Source organism: Myxocyprinus asiaticus, chromosome 50 (genome assembly GCF_019703515.2).
Source record: "Myxocyprinus asiaticus isolate MX2 ecotype Aquarium Trade chromosome 50, UBuf_Myxa_2, whole genome shotgun sequence".
Classification (NCBI taxonomy): Eukaryota; Metazoa; Chordata; class Actinopteri; order Cypriniformes; family Catostomidae; genus Myxocyprinus; species Myxocyprinus asiaticus.
The window spans coordinates 25,945,478-25,961,932 of record NC_059393.1 but is presented as its reverse complement, the minus strand read 5'-3'; the positions used below and the strand labels follow the sequence as shown (position 1 = coordinate 25,961,932).

General features: G+C 40.4%; 2 protein-coding genes across 4 annotated transcripts in view; one reads left to right on the top strand and one right to left on the bottom strand.

Annotated features, from left to right (window-relative positions):
* Positions 1-16,455, top strand: part of LOC127439143 (choline/ethanolaminephosphotransferase 1-like) — a 154,923-nt gene that overhangs the window by 46,380 nt on the left and 92,088 nt on the right. The window lies entirely within an intron of this gene.
* Positions 142-15,367, bottom strand: LOC127439119 (cryptochrome-1-like). 2 transcript variants are annotated; one of them, XM_051695199.1, is made up of 15 exons: positions 15,245-15,367; positions 12,905-13,089; positions 9,992-10,100; positions 9,437-9,579; positions 8,086-8,270; positions 7,897-7,994; positions 7,645-7,785; positions 5,729-6,040; positions 5,396-5,547; positions 4,848-5,050; positions 3,905-4,000; positions 3,749-3,820; positions 3,568-3,645; positions 3,281-3,402; positions 142-3,149 (listed from the first exon to the last, which is right to left on the bottom strand). In XM_051695199.1, exons 2-15 carry the CDS (start codon positions 13,060-13,062, stop codon positions 3,081-3,083), a joined length of 1,938 nt encoding a protein of 645 aa, XP_051551159.1. In that variant the 5' UTR covers positions 13,063-13,089; positions 15,245-15,367; the 3' UTR covers positions 142-3,080. The 2 variants fall into 2 exon arrangements, with proteins under 2 accessions (XP_051551159.1, XP_051551160.1); XM_051695200.1 differs by having other exon boundaries at positions 142-3,146.

The window sequence follows — 16,455 nt, the reverse complement described above, 5'->3', positions numbered from 1 at the left end:
GTGAACGCTGTCCCGTCGGTGGGCGTCGGCCTTGTGAAGGGCGGAGTGTCTGCAGTGGCAGGGGGCGTGTCCACAGTGGGGTCGACAGTAGCCAATAAAGTTCCATTCACGGCGAAGAGGAAAGACAAATCAGAGTGAGATTATGATGTCATGTTGGCGAGGTTGTCACCTTTGAGCCAGAACACTCGTTTGATGCTTGTTTGCTGTGCAGTATTTGCATTCTGTGTGTCCGTTTGAGTTCTCTTCGAGCTTTTTTTCAGGTCTGTTCTTGTGTTTTGTTTTTTTTGTACTGTTTTCAATTTCAGAACTCACTGTTGGACACCAAAACCGCTGGTCAAATGCATGTAAAGGTGATGGATATTTTTAATTTTTCACAGATCAACATCCGAGACATTTCTACAAAGGGAAGTTTAGTCAATTTAATGCATATTGGTTTTTTTTGTCAGAACGTTAATGCCAAAATCATAAATTGGCTCGATGATAATAACTGGAAAACTTTGGATGCTGTTTTATTTCCGTTTCTACAACCAAAGACTCATTTAATAATTGTGACCCTCAAAACACAGATGTGCCTTATTTTGTGTACCCCTGAATGATTTCTTTATTGTAGCTGTTCCCATATTTCATCTTATATCTTATGTGTTACCAGTCAGACTGTTTATAAAGTACAATTTTTAATATTTGAATATAATAAAGACATGTGAAAGATGTTCGAGGAAGTGTTTTCAATGGTTAAAACCTTTCCAGAGACATGGACCTCTTGAACACGTTTTGTGCGTTCATTTATGAGGCAAATTCTGGTGCTAAATGTAGTTTTCGTTGACTATTTCAATGCTTTTTGTTCTTGTATCCATTAATCTTATTTGAAAATCTCAACAACAAATAATCGTCCCTGTTTAGATTTGTTTTCCATGCTGGTCTATTAATAAGCAATGTTAACCGACTTTACGCAGATAGTCAAAAGTCTGGCTACACAAGACTTGCTAACTGTAAACAAACTTAACGCAAAGAGCAATGTTTAATTTGAACATTCGGTGTTTAACCTTTGTGCGTCAATTTAAATTAGTTACTCGGAGGACCTTAAAGGACAAAAATATCCACGTCAAAAAACTGTCATAATATTATATATTAATATTATTTTCCACTTTCAGTGAGTTACTTTTTTTTAAGCAACATCAGTCCTGATCATAAATACCAAATATTAATTCATTTTCAGGATTTTAACCTTTAAATGCCAGTTTGTTTACATAATGCCACTGTTGTTTTTTTACACACACACACAGACATACATGCATACAAAACACACTCTGACATCCATACCAACACACGCGCACACACACTCTGACATCCATACCAACACACACACACACACACACTCTGACATCCATACCAACACACACACACACACTATTTTATCTGCATCATTTATTCAGTTGTCCTGCAGTGCTCTATAATACAGAAAACAGAAAATAGGGGAAAAGCTTGTATTTGCTCCATAGGCTAAACATGAGAAAAATGGCGCCATCTGGTGGAAAATATAAAAAATGTAAATTTTGAAGCCAGGGCTCTGAAATGAAAGTATAATATCATAGAATTCATGATTTTATGCTTTAATGGCACTGGGATCAAATATTGCAGTTTTAATGGGTTTCAATGGGGACATTTTTGTCCTGAAGGTCCTGAGTGTAACTATTTTGTGTACACAGTGTATTATAGATGTATTATAGGAACTGAGGTTGAAATATCAAAATTACCCCAAAAATTCACACCTTTGGCAAAATTTATGCCGTTGGCATTAACACAGCCAAAATGATCGAAAAAACAAAAATGAAAAAGACACAAATGACCCGAAGGTCGCACAAGGGTTAAATATGTAATTTGGTATGCGACAACTTTACAATTAACTAAAAACATGTGCTTAGGTGTAAAAGACGCCAGACAGCTATAGCATCTAAAGCTTTTAAGGATGAAAATCTTTCAGAAAGCAGAATGATCAGAAGTCTTTGTTTTTAAATATTAAGACACAGTTTGTGTATTTAAATAGTTTTATTTGTCAAATGATGAAAAGCACACAGACTAGGAAACACAAATGCTGGTACGATATACATCACATTTCGTTTTAAAATTCAAAAGGACTACGAATACTTTGTAGAAAAATGACAAACCAAGCGGCAAAAATGTACAGCTTCATAAGACACAACTGTCATATACAAAATGCTGGACTACACAATGAAACCGTGTGCAGAGACCGATGGGAGACGTGTGACATGACGCAAAAGAGCCGATTCTACACGCCGTGCAGTTTTACAGTGCAAATGCTCAAAAAACACGACAGAACTTCCGTGAACATTTCAAAGCAAAAACAACTATTTTACAATGTCAGTTATAGAGAAGATAACACCGTTAGTCTACAGCACCAATAACTTAATGAGACTGTTTGGACCCAGACGACAACAGCCTAGCAACAAAGCATCATCACTATGGAAACAGATGCCGGTACGTACACCTGCTCAAAGCATGTTCGTGAGATGCGATGGAGCAGCGGCGAGTAAACAGTTTTTTACAATCAGCAATACTGAGTGAGTTTGGAATCGGTTTAATGTGGCGTAGTCGTCGAATAAATTAATGTGTGTTCTTCTTCGGCTGTTTATGACACTGAGTTTAAAATGACTATAAGAATATATAAAGGCCCTTTCACGCCAAATGTGAACATTGTGCAAACAAGATTTTAAATAGAAACAATGAGAGTTAGAGCAATATGTTTTACAACCAATTCCAATTTAAGTTTTCATTATTAATTAAATGTTCATTCGTCTGTGATTCGCTTTGCTTTTTCAATTTGCGTTTGGTGTGAAAGGGCCTTAGGTTTGATCTTAACCTCGTGAGGATAGTATTTACATAACAGATATCAACTCTCTCTCTCATTTGATTTTTAAAATCAATATTTGGGATCATTTAGTGAGCAATATTCAGTTGTCGTAAAAATTATAATATTGCGTTTATGCCACAATCTGACTGGATAAAACTTTCAATCATTTTTTTGACACTGTGGTAGACACAATAAGGACGTTTATAATACATTATGCAAATCCATCAGTAGGTGGAGCTCTTGAAGAGAAGGACACGCCCTCCTGGACTTCCCGCCTCTTCTGAAACGAACACAGAAGTTTAGCGCTGTAATACAACATCAAATTCTGTTCTGAAACTGAGCTGCTTCACGGTGTTGTTTTTCAGATTGAGGTCACAACAGGCCGGGCTTAACCTTTGACCTCTCACTGACCTCATCATCTTGCCGCTGCACTTTTAGAGTAGAGGTGGGGCCATTGTCACCATGGCAACAGTCATGCTCCGCCTCCCTTTCTCTCTTTCCCGTCCCGCCCCAAGCCGGCCAAGTCAGACGTCCTGAGCAGAAAAAAACAAAAAACATGTTTAGATTATTAACACAAACATTTATTACTTTACGAATAACAACCAGCAATAAGACCAGTTGATCTCATGTTACAATAGAAGGAAATTGTTAGAAATTATTATTTCTAACAGCCCTAACAGAGTCTAGCTATTCCGTACCCGGTTGCTGTGGGACGGCGAACGCGTGGGCGTGGCCTGTCTGGTTACTTTGCGTGGTGTACGGCAACGTACGGTGGCCTGCGGGGGACAAACGTGGAAACTGCTTTGAACTTTGCATGTGTACATAAAACAAATGTACAGACATTTCCCAATAAACCAGATGAAATGTGCGTACTCTCACCGAGAGCGTGTTGGTGTTTCGCTCCGCTCAGTCCGGGCTGCTCGTGACCGCCCCTCTGCTCTCTTCCAACCCCTGGTGGATAAACAGAGAATTACAGCTCGCTGATTCTGTCGCACCGACTGATACAAGCTGTAACGCAGTTGTAGAAATACTCACTGTGTGTCCTTCGGCGTGTAGGGGGCGCTGCTGCTCCTCTCGTTTCATTCACGTCCATCTCCTCCATGTGGTTGGACGGCACAGTGGCGAGCAGACCTTATGAATAAACATTAGATATTTAATTTATTTTGCTCAAATGCGAGCACTAGGGGCCGCTGATTAAAACTAGAGGATGCAGTACAAATAATCTTTATCCATCAGGCGTACTGAGACATAAAAATCATGGTCTATTTTTATGCGTCACACTTGTTTTAATTTCCAAAATAAGTATATAAACGTACATCATTCCATTATGTGTAGGTACATCTGATACTTGAGGTTGACCGATAGTGGATTTTGCCGATAGCGATAACTAAGGTGGTGATAAAAGTCTGATAATGATTAATCTGCGATTTTTTTTTTTCTCCCCAATTCCCAATGTGCTCCAAGTCCTCGTGGTGGCGTAGTGATTCGCCTCAATCCGGGTGGTGGAGGACGAATCTCAGTTGCCTCCACGTCTGAGGCCGTCAATCCGCGCATCTTACCACGTGGCTTGTTGAGCACGTTACCGTGGAGACGTAGCGCGTGTGGAGGCTTCACGCTATTCTCCACGGCATCCACGCACAACTCACCACACGCCCCACCGAGAGCGAGAACCACATTATAGCGACCACGAGGAGGTTACCCCATGTGACTCTACCCTCCCTAGCAACCGGGCCAATTTGGTTGCTTAGGAGACCTGGCTGGAGTCACTCAGCACACCCTGGATTCAAACTCACGACAAGCAGCAATGAGAATTAATAGCGGCCCAATAGTAGAATTTACACGTAGTCACTTCATGACTAATTTAATTAATTGGATCGCACTACAATTGGGTATGCAATTATCCGACTGGACAGAAATGGAAATTTAACAGAGTTTACTAAGATAGACATAAAACATTCTCAAATTTAAGCGCTCTTACTGAGTCCTCTGTATCTGGACAGCTGTTGGTAGATCTGTCGCATCCTCTCGATGTTCAGTCGACTCGCCGCGGCGTGGTTCACCATGGGTTTGGGGTAATCCACTCCGATCACACACTTGGCAGCGATCTGCACGTCCTCGGGAGCGTTCCAGGGGTCATAGATGAACTTTGCTGGAAAATCCCGGAGGACAGGTAAATAACGCCTGTAATCAGAGTAATTAAACCGCAGCGTCTCATCACAACCTCCACACAACCAAAATGCAACCATCACACCACAGCACCCAAAGACTCAAAACTCACAAGGGACTGATGCTTTTATTAATACAACTGCATATACATATATATTTGTTCTATTGTTTTTGTGCATTCCTCATTCAAATTCAGACTGATTCGCTAGTGAATCATTTGTGAAGTGATTCATTGAAAAGGACCAACTCAAAAGAATGATTTGTTCACAGACAGGATATCATTACAAGTTTGTCAATATTTAGCTGATTAACTAGAGAGGGAACCGTGATGTAGTAACAGGATAAGAAGTGGTTGCAGACCTGATGAAGTCTCCGTTGGGGTCGATTCTGCGTCCAAACCCGACGGGACAGTAACAGTGGAAAAACTGCTGGAAGAAGGAGCTGCAGGAGTGGCAGAGCCAGCTGCCCGCGTTTACGCTCCAGTCTGCGTCCAATAACAGCTCTTCAAACACCTGCACTCAGATGAGAACAATCTGTTTATTGCGTATCCTCCTTTTCCAGTAAAACATGATACATATCATTTTGCTTCTCAAGTAAATTGATGTATTTTTACTGGAGAACAAGACCAAATTGCAACTCATGGCAGAACTACTCAAGTATTCTGTGCCATCCATGCTGCAGTGGTAAGTGTACCTTCATGCCCTCCTCCCAGCTGATCCACAGATCTCCTCGCGTCAGGAAACACGCCACCGCGTGACGCGCCAGATGATGAATCCAGCCCTCCTGACGCAGTTGTGTCATGATCGCGTCGATCCAAGGGAAACCCGTTTTAGCCTCCGCCCACTTGGCCAGCGCCTCTGCGTTCTTATCCCACGGGATGCGGATGCAGAAGGGGTTTCCCTCCATCCGGTCGAAGCGCGGGTTATTAGTGGCCGCCGTATAGAAAAACTCCCTCCATAAGATCTTATCGTAGAGCGAGATGGACGGGTTTTCATTCTTCTTCACCTGCACAAACAGAACAAAGACACGTGTGTCAGAAAACCTAGTGCCACATCGCCACATCATAGACGTATTTTTCAGCATTATAGTCACATACTGATTCAGCTTAATTTTTTGTGCATTTTTGTGATTTTTGACGCATTCTGAATCGCTACGTTTTTCCACACGTTTACATCCAGCTGATTTTGTTTTTTTGGTGCAAGCGTTTTGTAAACATGGTAAAAAATGCAGCTGTTTGGGATGTGCAAAAAATGGTGCTGAAAGTAAACGTGGCTGTGACGAGAAGGAGGGCATGGCCGGGTTGAAAGGGTGCACGGCCGGCGCTGAATCAGATGATCAGTGGAATAGCGAGATAAAGGGGAGCCGGAGACGCCGGTTCAGATGCACGTGGCCGTGCTGCATGTGTGTGTGTTTATGTTGTTTAAGTTCAGTTTGATATTAAACTTTACGTTGACTGTTCAGCCGGTTCCCGCCACCTCCTTGCCCATCCTTTAACTGTTACAGTGGTCCCAAAACCCGGGAGGGAGGAGGGATGTGCTGTCACGGAGTCCTCGCCACTGCCGTCCACCAGAGGAGCAGCCGTGGCCGTCAGCCTGGGGACGGAGGGGTGGCTGGCCAGCAAGGACTCCTCCCTCCCGGGTTTCAGCACCACTGTAACAGTTAAAGGATGGGCAAGGAGGCGGCGGGAACCGGCTGAACAGTCAACGTAAAGTTTAATATCAAACTGAACTTAAACAACATAAACACACACACATGCAGCACGGCCGCGTGCATCTGAACCGGCGTCTCCGGCTCCCCTTTATCTCGCTATCCCACTGATCATCTGATTCAGCGCCGGCCATGCACCCTTTCAGCCCGGCCATGCCCTCCTTCTCGTCACAGCCACGTTTACTTTCAGCACCATTTTCAAACAGCTGCATTTTTTACCATGTTTACATTAAACAGCGTTTTTTTGCTGCATTCCTATTTAGCTCCATTTTTGTTGCATTGCAAATATTCTGCATTTTTGCTACATTTACATTCACTAGCATTTTTGCGCATTCCAAATGAGCTGCATTTTTTGCCATGTTTACATTGAACAGCATTTTTTGTGCATTCTGTATCAGTTGCATTTTTGTTGCATTCCAAATCAGCTGCATGTTTTGGTGCATTGTGAATAAGCAGCATTTTTGTAATGTTTACATTATAAAGCTTTTTGTTGCGCATTCCAAATGAGCTGCATTTCTGCAACATTTTACATCGGCTGCATCTTTTGGCGCATTGTGAATAAGCTGCATTTTTGCCACAATCAAAATCAGCTGCATTTTTAATAAGCTGCATCTTTTGGCGCATTGTGAATAAGCTGCATTTTTGCCACAATCAAAATCAGCTGCATTTTTAATAAGCTGCATCTTTTGGCACATTGCGAATAAACTAAAAAGTGTCTGCCAAATGCATGTAAATGTAAACTGTGTTTGCTGCGTTTACTTTCAGCAGCATTTTTTGCGCATTTCAAATCAGCTGCTGATTTTGGACTTTGCGAATCAGCTGGATTTTTAGGCATCATGCTCGTGTTCCAAATCAGTAGCATTTCAGCTATATGATGCTGGTTTTGTTTTTGTGTGACGGACCTTCTTGTAGAGTTCGGTGAGTTTGTAGTAGTACATGCGACAGGACAGACAGCCAAATCGCAGGTATGGACTCAAACCCAACGGACTTGCCAACAGAGGACTGGAGTTCATCTTTGGTCGCTCAAAGTTCTCCTGCCACACCTGAAAAACACAAACACACACACACACATATCTCAAAGCCTTTTACAGTCTCTCAGTGCACAGGGCATGTGTCATTTGTCTGTGCTAGTGTGTAGTGTCGTGTGGTCGTACCGCAGCAGATTCGGGCCCGAGGTGTCGGTCCATGCGAGTCAGAGCTTCTGATTCTCCTCCAGGCCACACGGCAGGAGCCAAACCCTCAGTGTCAAACCCTGAACACACAAATACACAACACAACCATATTACAACCCACTCACTGACATTATCCTGGATATATCAGCCTGGTGAGGGTGTGTGCATTACCCAGTTCCTCCAGTAAGGGCACTCCGTATCTCTCTCTGTGGTTTTCACTGACAGGTGTGACACAGTTCTTCATGAGTTCTTTGGTCAGAGGTTCTACTGGAGGTTCTGGAGGACTCATGGTGCTCACTAGAGTTTGGAAACGCTTGTACGTGAGTGGAGTCTGACCACCATTCAACTCTATTATCCTGAGAAATACATCAATAGAAATTAAGGTTCACTGATATATCAAATACTGACAAACATTTCAAAGTACTTTTCCTGGGGAAATAAAATTAAACAACATTGTTAATATTGTAATGATTTATATGTGCTTTTTATTCAGTTTAAATGTCATTAAGTACTATTAGAATACTCGCTGAATATCCTGTTTCACTCAAAATAGGTCCGCAATGGGTTGCGAATGCTGTTTCATGTTGACTTAAAATTAACCAATTGAAAATGTATGTATATTTTTGTAGTGCAATAAATGTTTAGTAGAATACTTCTATTTAACAGTGTTTTCGAAACAAATACATATACATTTGTTAATAAATACTTTTAATAATTTTTTTTTAATAAATATTTTTTTTTTGCATGCGTAAGATGATATTTTGAGCGCACAAATAATTTTCTGCATGTGCAAGATGATATTGTGAGCATGCAAAAATTTTCTGCACACGCAAGATGATATTTTGAGCATGCAAATAATTTTCTGCACACACAAGATGATATTTTGAGCATGCAAATAATTTTCTGCACACGCAAGATCATATTTTGAGCATGCAAATAATTTTCTGCATGTGCAAGATGATATTTTGAGCATGCAAATAATTTTCTGCACACACAAGATGATATTTTGAGCATGCAAATAATTTTCTGCACACGCAAGATGATATTTTGAGCATGCAAATAATTTTCTGCACACGCAAGATCATATTTTGAGCATGCAAATAATTTTCTGCATGTGCAAGATGATATTTTGAGCATGCAAATAATTTTCTGCATGTGCAAGATGATATTTTGAGAATGCAAATAATTTTCTGCATGTGCAAGATGATATTTTGAGCATGCAAAAAGTTATTTTGCACGCGCTTGAACTCAGTTTTGTAAAGCAATGTATCTTGGAAATATAAATTCATTTTGAGCAAACGAAAATCTATTTTGCACTTGAATAAAGTTTATTTGAATGTGAATTTGCTCAGAGTTCTTAAATTTTGCTTTCTCCTCCTACACACTCTGCATGCAAAATACCTTTTTGCATGCTCAAAATATCATCTTGCGCATGCAGAAATATGCTAGTGCGCTCAAAATATAATTTTGTGTGTGCAGAATTATGGCACAAATATAACTCCATACATGTGGTTGTTCTTACTTGTCGAGATCGTAGAGCGTGTGTGAGATCTTGACGTTGACCTCTACTCCCGCTTCAGATGCCAGTTTCTTTATTGCTGCATCTCGTTCCTTCCCGAACGGCTCTGAGTCACACTCAAACGTCAGTCGAGACACATTCCACTCCTGAAAGCAACATGCACACAGGTGTATTATGGGATGCGGTCACTTTCATATAAATATAAATTAGGGCATATTCTCACCAAGAGGACTGCAACAAAGCCACACGAAGCAGTGGCGAAAATTGTAAAAACTATTCGCAGTGAGTGCAAATTTCCATCAGTCTCTTAGAATAGTTTGCAAACTTGAATGACAGCAAGAGATTTCAACAGCTCAAATTCTTACTTTTTTTACACTCAGCAAATTACAAAATAACCCCCCCAAAAAACCCATGATAATCACAAAAAATTCAACTTATCTTGCATATTAAGTCACACATTTAAATCCATAATCCACAACAAAAATTCAGGCTTGGTGTGATCAGGCCTTTACAATTAACTGTGTGTAGATCTGAAGTGATGTCCAGCAGGTGTGTTACCTTAAATAGCCGAGGGAAGATATTAGCTGGTTGACCGCGGATGACAAACAGACGGGAGTTGAGTTTACGAAGACTACAGTCCAAATCCTCCAAAGACTGCAGCAGAAACCTGAATAAACAACAACGCACATCACCAATCTGTCTACTTATAAACTGGTACACTGGCACGTACAGTAAGTACAGTGTGTTGCGTTATTGCAGCTCAGGTTAAAGTTACCAGAACGAACCACAAGAGGTCGCTGTTAATGACAGTTCTGGACAAACTGAAACAAACTTTTTCTGATTTTCGCATTGTTTAACACTCTATCACGGTGTATGCAGTAAATGTAATGTTCACTGATAGAGAAACGCCCCAAACACTGATTATGTTGAACCTGCTTCATTATTAGAAGAAGGACACACATTTTTTGTTGCTGACGTGACAAGACACGGGTTAGGGTCGCTTTTGGACGTGAAAGGTTGAAAGTTTAGAAACGCTGCGACCCGTAAAGACAAGAAAAACTTGTGAACTCAGACACGCCCTGAAATCATCCCGTCTCTCCCTCGTCAGTTTAAAGTCGGCATGAAATGAACATTCACCCTATCTACTGTCTAAACGCATGTTATTGATCTTATTGGGAGCGATTCATCCATGCATATGTTTTATTTATTGATGTTTATTTTGACCTCGTAATCTTTAATCAAAATGTCATAACTCGATCTTCTGGTGAAACAGACTTCTCTCTGGTGACGTATGCAGGACTTCTCCAATCATTTAGCCCGCTTAAACCCCGCCCCATTTCTTATAAATACCACAACCTCGCGTAGAGTTGAACGAAGCGTCAATCGCTGCTTAGTGAAGATGGCAAGGTGTATCTTCATCTGTTTTCCTTCAAAACTATCATTCGTAAACCCAAATGTCCTTGGTTACAGGTCAGCTAGCTTGAATTGACATTTCGAATGAGGAGGAATAACGGCGAATTCACGGTTGTGTTCGAGACATTTCACGCCTGAATTGCTGAGGTGATCGCTAATGAATACAACGCTTCAGATGCCTCTGGAGATTATTTATATTTTTGAATGTGAGTAACGAGTAAGAGTTTTTTTCCTTTTTATTTAGTGTATTGCGATTCAAAACATTAAAATAGCGTTATCTTTTACTCACACGTTTTTCAACGGCTACAGTCTCTTCGTAAGCAAAGCCCGCAATGTGCTCGTGTATTTATGTTGTCAGTTTGATCATAAATGTGTTGAGATCGGCGCTCAATTTCACCGATAACCGGCTCCGTTCAGCACGGTGGTGTTTGTGTCCGCTGCAAACTCGCATTCAGGTCTGCCTCCGTTCCGCTATGCAACGCCCATATTTTCACAATTCAATCAACAACCGATAAGTAAACTCATATTTTCCCTTGTTCGATAAGCTGTTGCACTCGGAAATACATTACAATACGGAAGTCGGTCGCAACTTTGGTTTCTACTTTAAGTAGTTTAATTTAGGTGTAACTATTAGATTAGTTGTTTATAAATAACAACTGTGCAACAACTACTAAAATGTTTTGCTACTACACGTATGTTTTTTTTAAACGTAAACGAGTTACATTTTTTTAACTCTTGCAAACATGTTCGTCCAATAGGGAGTCTCCAAACGTCTCGCTAACCAATCAGTAGTTTGATAGATGATTCCAGTAGGGCAGGGCGGTACATTGAATATTTAAGATTATATTCAATATTATTTGATTGATGATATTAACCTAACGAACATTGTGCAAAACACAATTATTTTAATGTGCCTTTTATTTGGCTATTAATGTTTTAATAAGTAAGTCATTTAAATTCGGTAGTAAAAATGCAGAGTTCTATTTGCGAATCGCGATACGATTTACGCAGCATGCAGTTATCGCACTACTGAGGTGATTAACAAGAACTGTAGTTCTATTTTCGCTCTTTTAAAACAGAATTCTTAAATTCATTGTTTATAAAAGTAAAATGAAACATGTTTCATCACGCAACTTTACTAAATGTCGCTGCTTCTACACTTATTGTTTCTAACGCAGAATTTTCACAGGTGGGCCAAATGAAAAATACATTTAATGTTTGGGGTTTTTTTTGCCATAAAGGTGCAAAACATAAAAGGTAATTGTTAGAACTGTAGTTCGAGTTTGTGCAACTTTACTACAAAATTTCCCTGCTAAACCAGCTGTTGCTAACATCACATTTTCAATATTGGGGAAAATTAAAAGCTATATTGAATATTTATGATATATTTTCAATATTATTTGGTTGATTATATTAATTTAACAAACATGGTAAACATTCCAAAGATTTTTATGTGCCTTTTATTTCACCATTACATTTCTTAAAGTCGGCAGGCCATTTTCACCAACACTTCTGGAGTCATGACACGCAAAATTGAAAATTCTGTCATCGTTTCCTCATAACTCACTTTTATTTCAATAGCATCAGAGATGTTTTAATAATGTCTCTCATTTAAACTTAGGCAGGAAAAATGCTGATAAGAGTTTATTTCCATGATTCAATGAATCGGATCAAAACTCTGATTCAACGATTAATTTGGGTAATCACTCAATGTTTCAGAAAGTCTGAATGCGGCATTTGACTTACTTTAAAATATATGTAGCTAAATATTGCTCAATATTACAAGCCATTTCAGAGCAAATACACACAGGATATATCAAATATTGAAAAAAGGCTGATGACATAGCAAGATAAATAGCAACTTACTTTAGATCAAAGCCAAAATATCATCATGCATGAGTTGCCATGACCAATATAGGCCGATATATTGGCTCATATTTGCTCACTTTGAGTTTTTAATTTCAGCAATGTTACGTGCATCTCATTTCCTATCTTATTTATAATCACTGTATGTATAACAATGGAGCAGCTGATACACTCTGCAGGTGTGTAACTCACCTCCATCTGTTGACGCCCAGGTTTGACGCCCCAGCGAACCAAGGGTCCAGGAAGTAGACGCAGCGCAGGGTGTCCGCCCCCTTCACTGCCTCCAGCAGTGCGGGGTTGTCATGGAGACGTAGTCCTTTACGAAACCAGTGGATGGAGTTTACCGCCATGATGCTCAAGTTGCCTTTTAAACTATTCTGTAACAGATCAGATTAGTAAGTCTGACACCATATGGCCGGCACAATATTTATAACTAATCTAAACAAGGCCAGTCCTAGAATGTGATCTTTGGTGAGGGACTTGTATATCCAGATCTCCATTTGAAAGGCCGAGCGTTCCACTGTATGCAGACGCTAAGCGTTCGCATCAAAACCGAAGTATACTTCGAAAGGCCGAGCATTCGACTGTACGCAGATGCTAAGCGTTTGCATCAAAACCGAAGTATACTTTGAAGGCCGAGCGTTCGACTGTACGCAGATGCTAAGCGTTTGCATCAAAACCGAAGTATACTTTGAAAGGCCGAGCATGCAACTGTACGCAGATGCTAAGCGTTTGCATCAAAACCGAAGTATACTTCGAAAGGCCGAGCATTCGACTGTACGCAGATGCTAAGCGTTTGCATCAAATCCGAAGTATACTTTGAAGGCCGAGCGTTCGACTGTACGCAGATGCTAAGCGTTCGCGTCAAATCCGAAGTATACTTTGAAGGCCGAGCGTTCGACTGTATGCAGACGCTAAGCGTTCGCATCAAAACCGAAGTATATTTTGAAGGCCGAGCGTTCGACTGTACGCAGACACTAAGCGTTCGCGTCAAAACCGAAGTATACTTTGAATGTTTGAGTGTTCGACTGTACGCAGACGCTAAGCGTTCGCGTCAAAACCGAAGTATACTTTGAAGGCCGAGCGTTCGACTGTATGCAGACGCTAAGCGTTCGCATCAAAACCGAAGTATATTTTGAAGGCCGAGCGTTCGACTGTACGCAGACGCTAAGCGTTCGCGTCAAAACCGAAGTATACTTTGAATGTTTGAGTGTTCGACTGTACACAGACGCTAAGCGTTCGCGTCAAAACCGAAGTATACTTTGAAGGCCGAGCGTTCGACTGTACGCAGACGCTAAGCGTTCGCGTCAAAACCGAAGTATACTTTGAATGTCTGAGTGTTCGACTGTACGCAGACGCTAAGCGTTCGCGTCAAAACCGAAGTATACGTTGAATGTCTGAGTGTTCGACTGTACGCAGACGCTAAGCGTTCGCGTCAAAACCGAAGTATACTTTGAATGTCTGAGTGTTCGACTGTACGCAGACGCTAAGCGTTCGCGTCAAAACCGAAGTATACGTTGAATGTCTGAGTGTTCGACTGTACGCAGACGCTAAGCGTTCGCGTCAAAACCGAAGTATACGTTGAATGTCTGAGTGTTTGACTGTACGCAGACGCTAAGCGTTCGCGTCAAAACCGAAGTATACTTTGAATGTCTGAGTGTTCGACTGTACGCAGACGCTAAGCGTTCGCGTCAAAACCGAAGTATAAGTTGAATGTCTGAGTGTTCGACTGTACGCAGACGCTAAGCGTTCGCGTCAAAACCGAAGTATACGTTGAATGTCTGAGTGTTTGACTGTACGCAGACGCTAAGCGTTCGCGTCAAAACCGAAGTATACTTTGAATGTCTGAGTGTTCGACTGTACGCAGACGCTAAGCGTTCGCGTCAAAACCGAAGTATAAGTTGAATGTCTGAGTGTTCGACTGTACGCAGACGCTAAGCGTTCGCGTCAAAACCGAAGTATACGTTGAATGTCTGAGTGTTCGACTGTACGCAGACGCTAAGCGTTCGCGTCAAAACCGAAGTATACTTTGAATGTCTGAGTGTTCGACTGTACGCAGACGTTAAGCAAAATGACACAAGAAAGTAAATTTTAGTAAAATTAGTAAGATTAGTACATTTAAAACCCAAGTCACTGATTTCAAAAAATTTTGACTTTGGCAGAAGAAAAAATAAAATAAATAAAATAAAAATTTTGTTAAAACCCATTTCAAACATTACAGTTATTCAACTTTTAGTGATAAAATCTGTACTGATAATTAATTATGTTTATAACCTCAGTGATAAAATTGGGTCATTACAATTTATAACTGATCCGTATGTCACAAAAATGACACATTTAATCAAGTATTAACAGTTCCTCCTGTAATACCAGTCTAAAGAAAGCTTTTTATAATATTTTAATAAAGTTATATCATAAAATTAAGTGATTTTAATAATGAGGTCATGAGTTCAGTCTATATGCAACATTATTTACTGTTAACATTCCATATATATGTGAAATAATTCATGTATATGTAAAAGCAACACTCACCGGAATTGTTATAAATGTAGTTAAGTAAATTCCAGATATTAAATCATGTCAGAGTCAAGAAGACCTCCGCAGATTCACTGTAGACAAATGGAATTAACCGGCCCAAAACGGCATTGTTTCATAACGCAAATGCACACTGCGCATGCGCACAAACGCACTCAACCTGCATGGACATAGAAATTATACACTAGATTCGATCTGCGGCTTCATGAATATCACAATTCAAAGGTTAAACGATAGCTGTATGGACGGAACGTGTGTATATATATTTATTTTCTGATATTTACTGTCTAAGATACGGAGGTAAGGCTGGGAATTGTCATTTTATAAACCATACATAAAGCAGACAACGTACAAGACTGGACTTACAGCTTAATGCATATTGTTTAAAGGGTTATAAAGACAACTAAGAGTATTGAAAAGGTCTGTGTATAAGTTATGAGTTGTACTGGCTACAATAAGGAGGAAAAACTGAGAGTAGTCGTTTTAACACATAAAAAATAACACATTTAAAGCAGCGCGTTTAGATCTATAGTTGTAGCTCTATACTGTCTGCGTGCTGCAGCGATGGGTTAAACAGCTCTTGTCCTAAATATGTAGTCTGTTCATTGGCCTCTTCCACTTTGACGTCACAACATCAATCTCACGTTTATGTGGCGTGGTTGAAGAGAGCTTTGCGGGGCACTTTGATTTACTTTTGATATTTGATGCTCTTAAGTATAAAATTTAAATGCGTTCCAGCCGTTCAGTACTCATTTATGTCCTATATTGACGCTGGAATAGTCGAAAAACCGAGGAACCCTGGCCCCGCCTTATTTTTGCATCTTCTCTCCGATTGGTCGCGTCCTCAGAGACCCGGATGATCACGAGCTGGACGCCGTATGACGCCATTTTGGATCTGAGTTCCCAGTTTCAGCGGTTCACAGGAAAAAGACCCTTCGTGACAGGAAACTGCGCGAATGGATTCTCAACGTGATTTTGTAATAAAGAAAACTCTTGAGACGCACAATTTTTATTGTGTTTTTTTCTTTTTATTATTTTTATTTTATCAAGCTTTCCTTAGAAACAAGAAAGGGTTGACCCTAATATGATGATACAAGTAAAATGTTCAGAAAATTGTGTTGGATCAACAATAAGACTGTCTTGGCAATATTTTATCATAGCAAATTGGGATACAGCACGCACAAAGTGTAGTCTGATTCCCGAGAGAA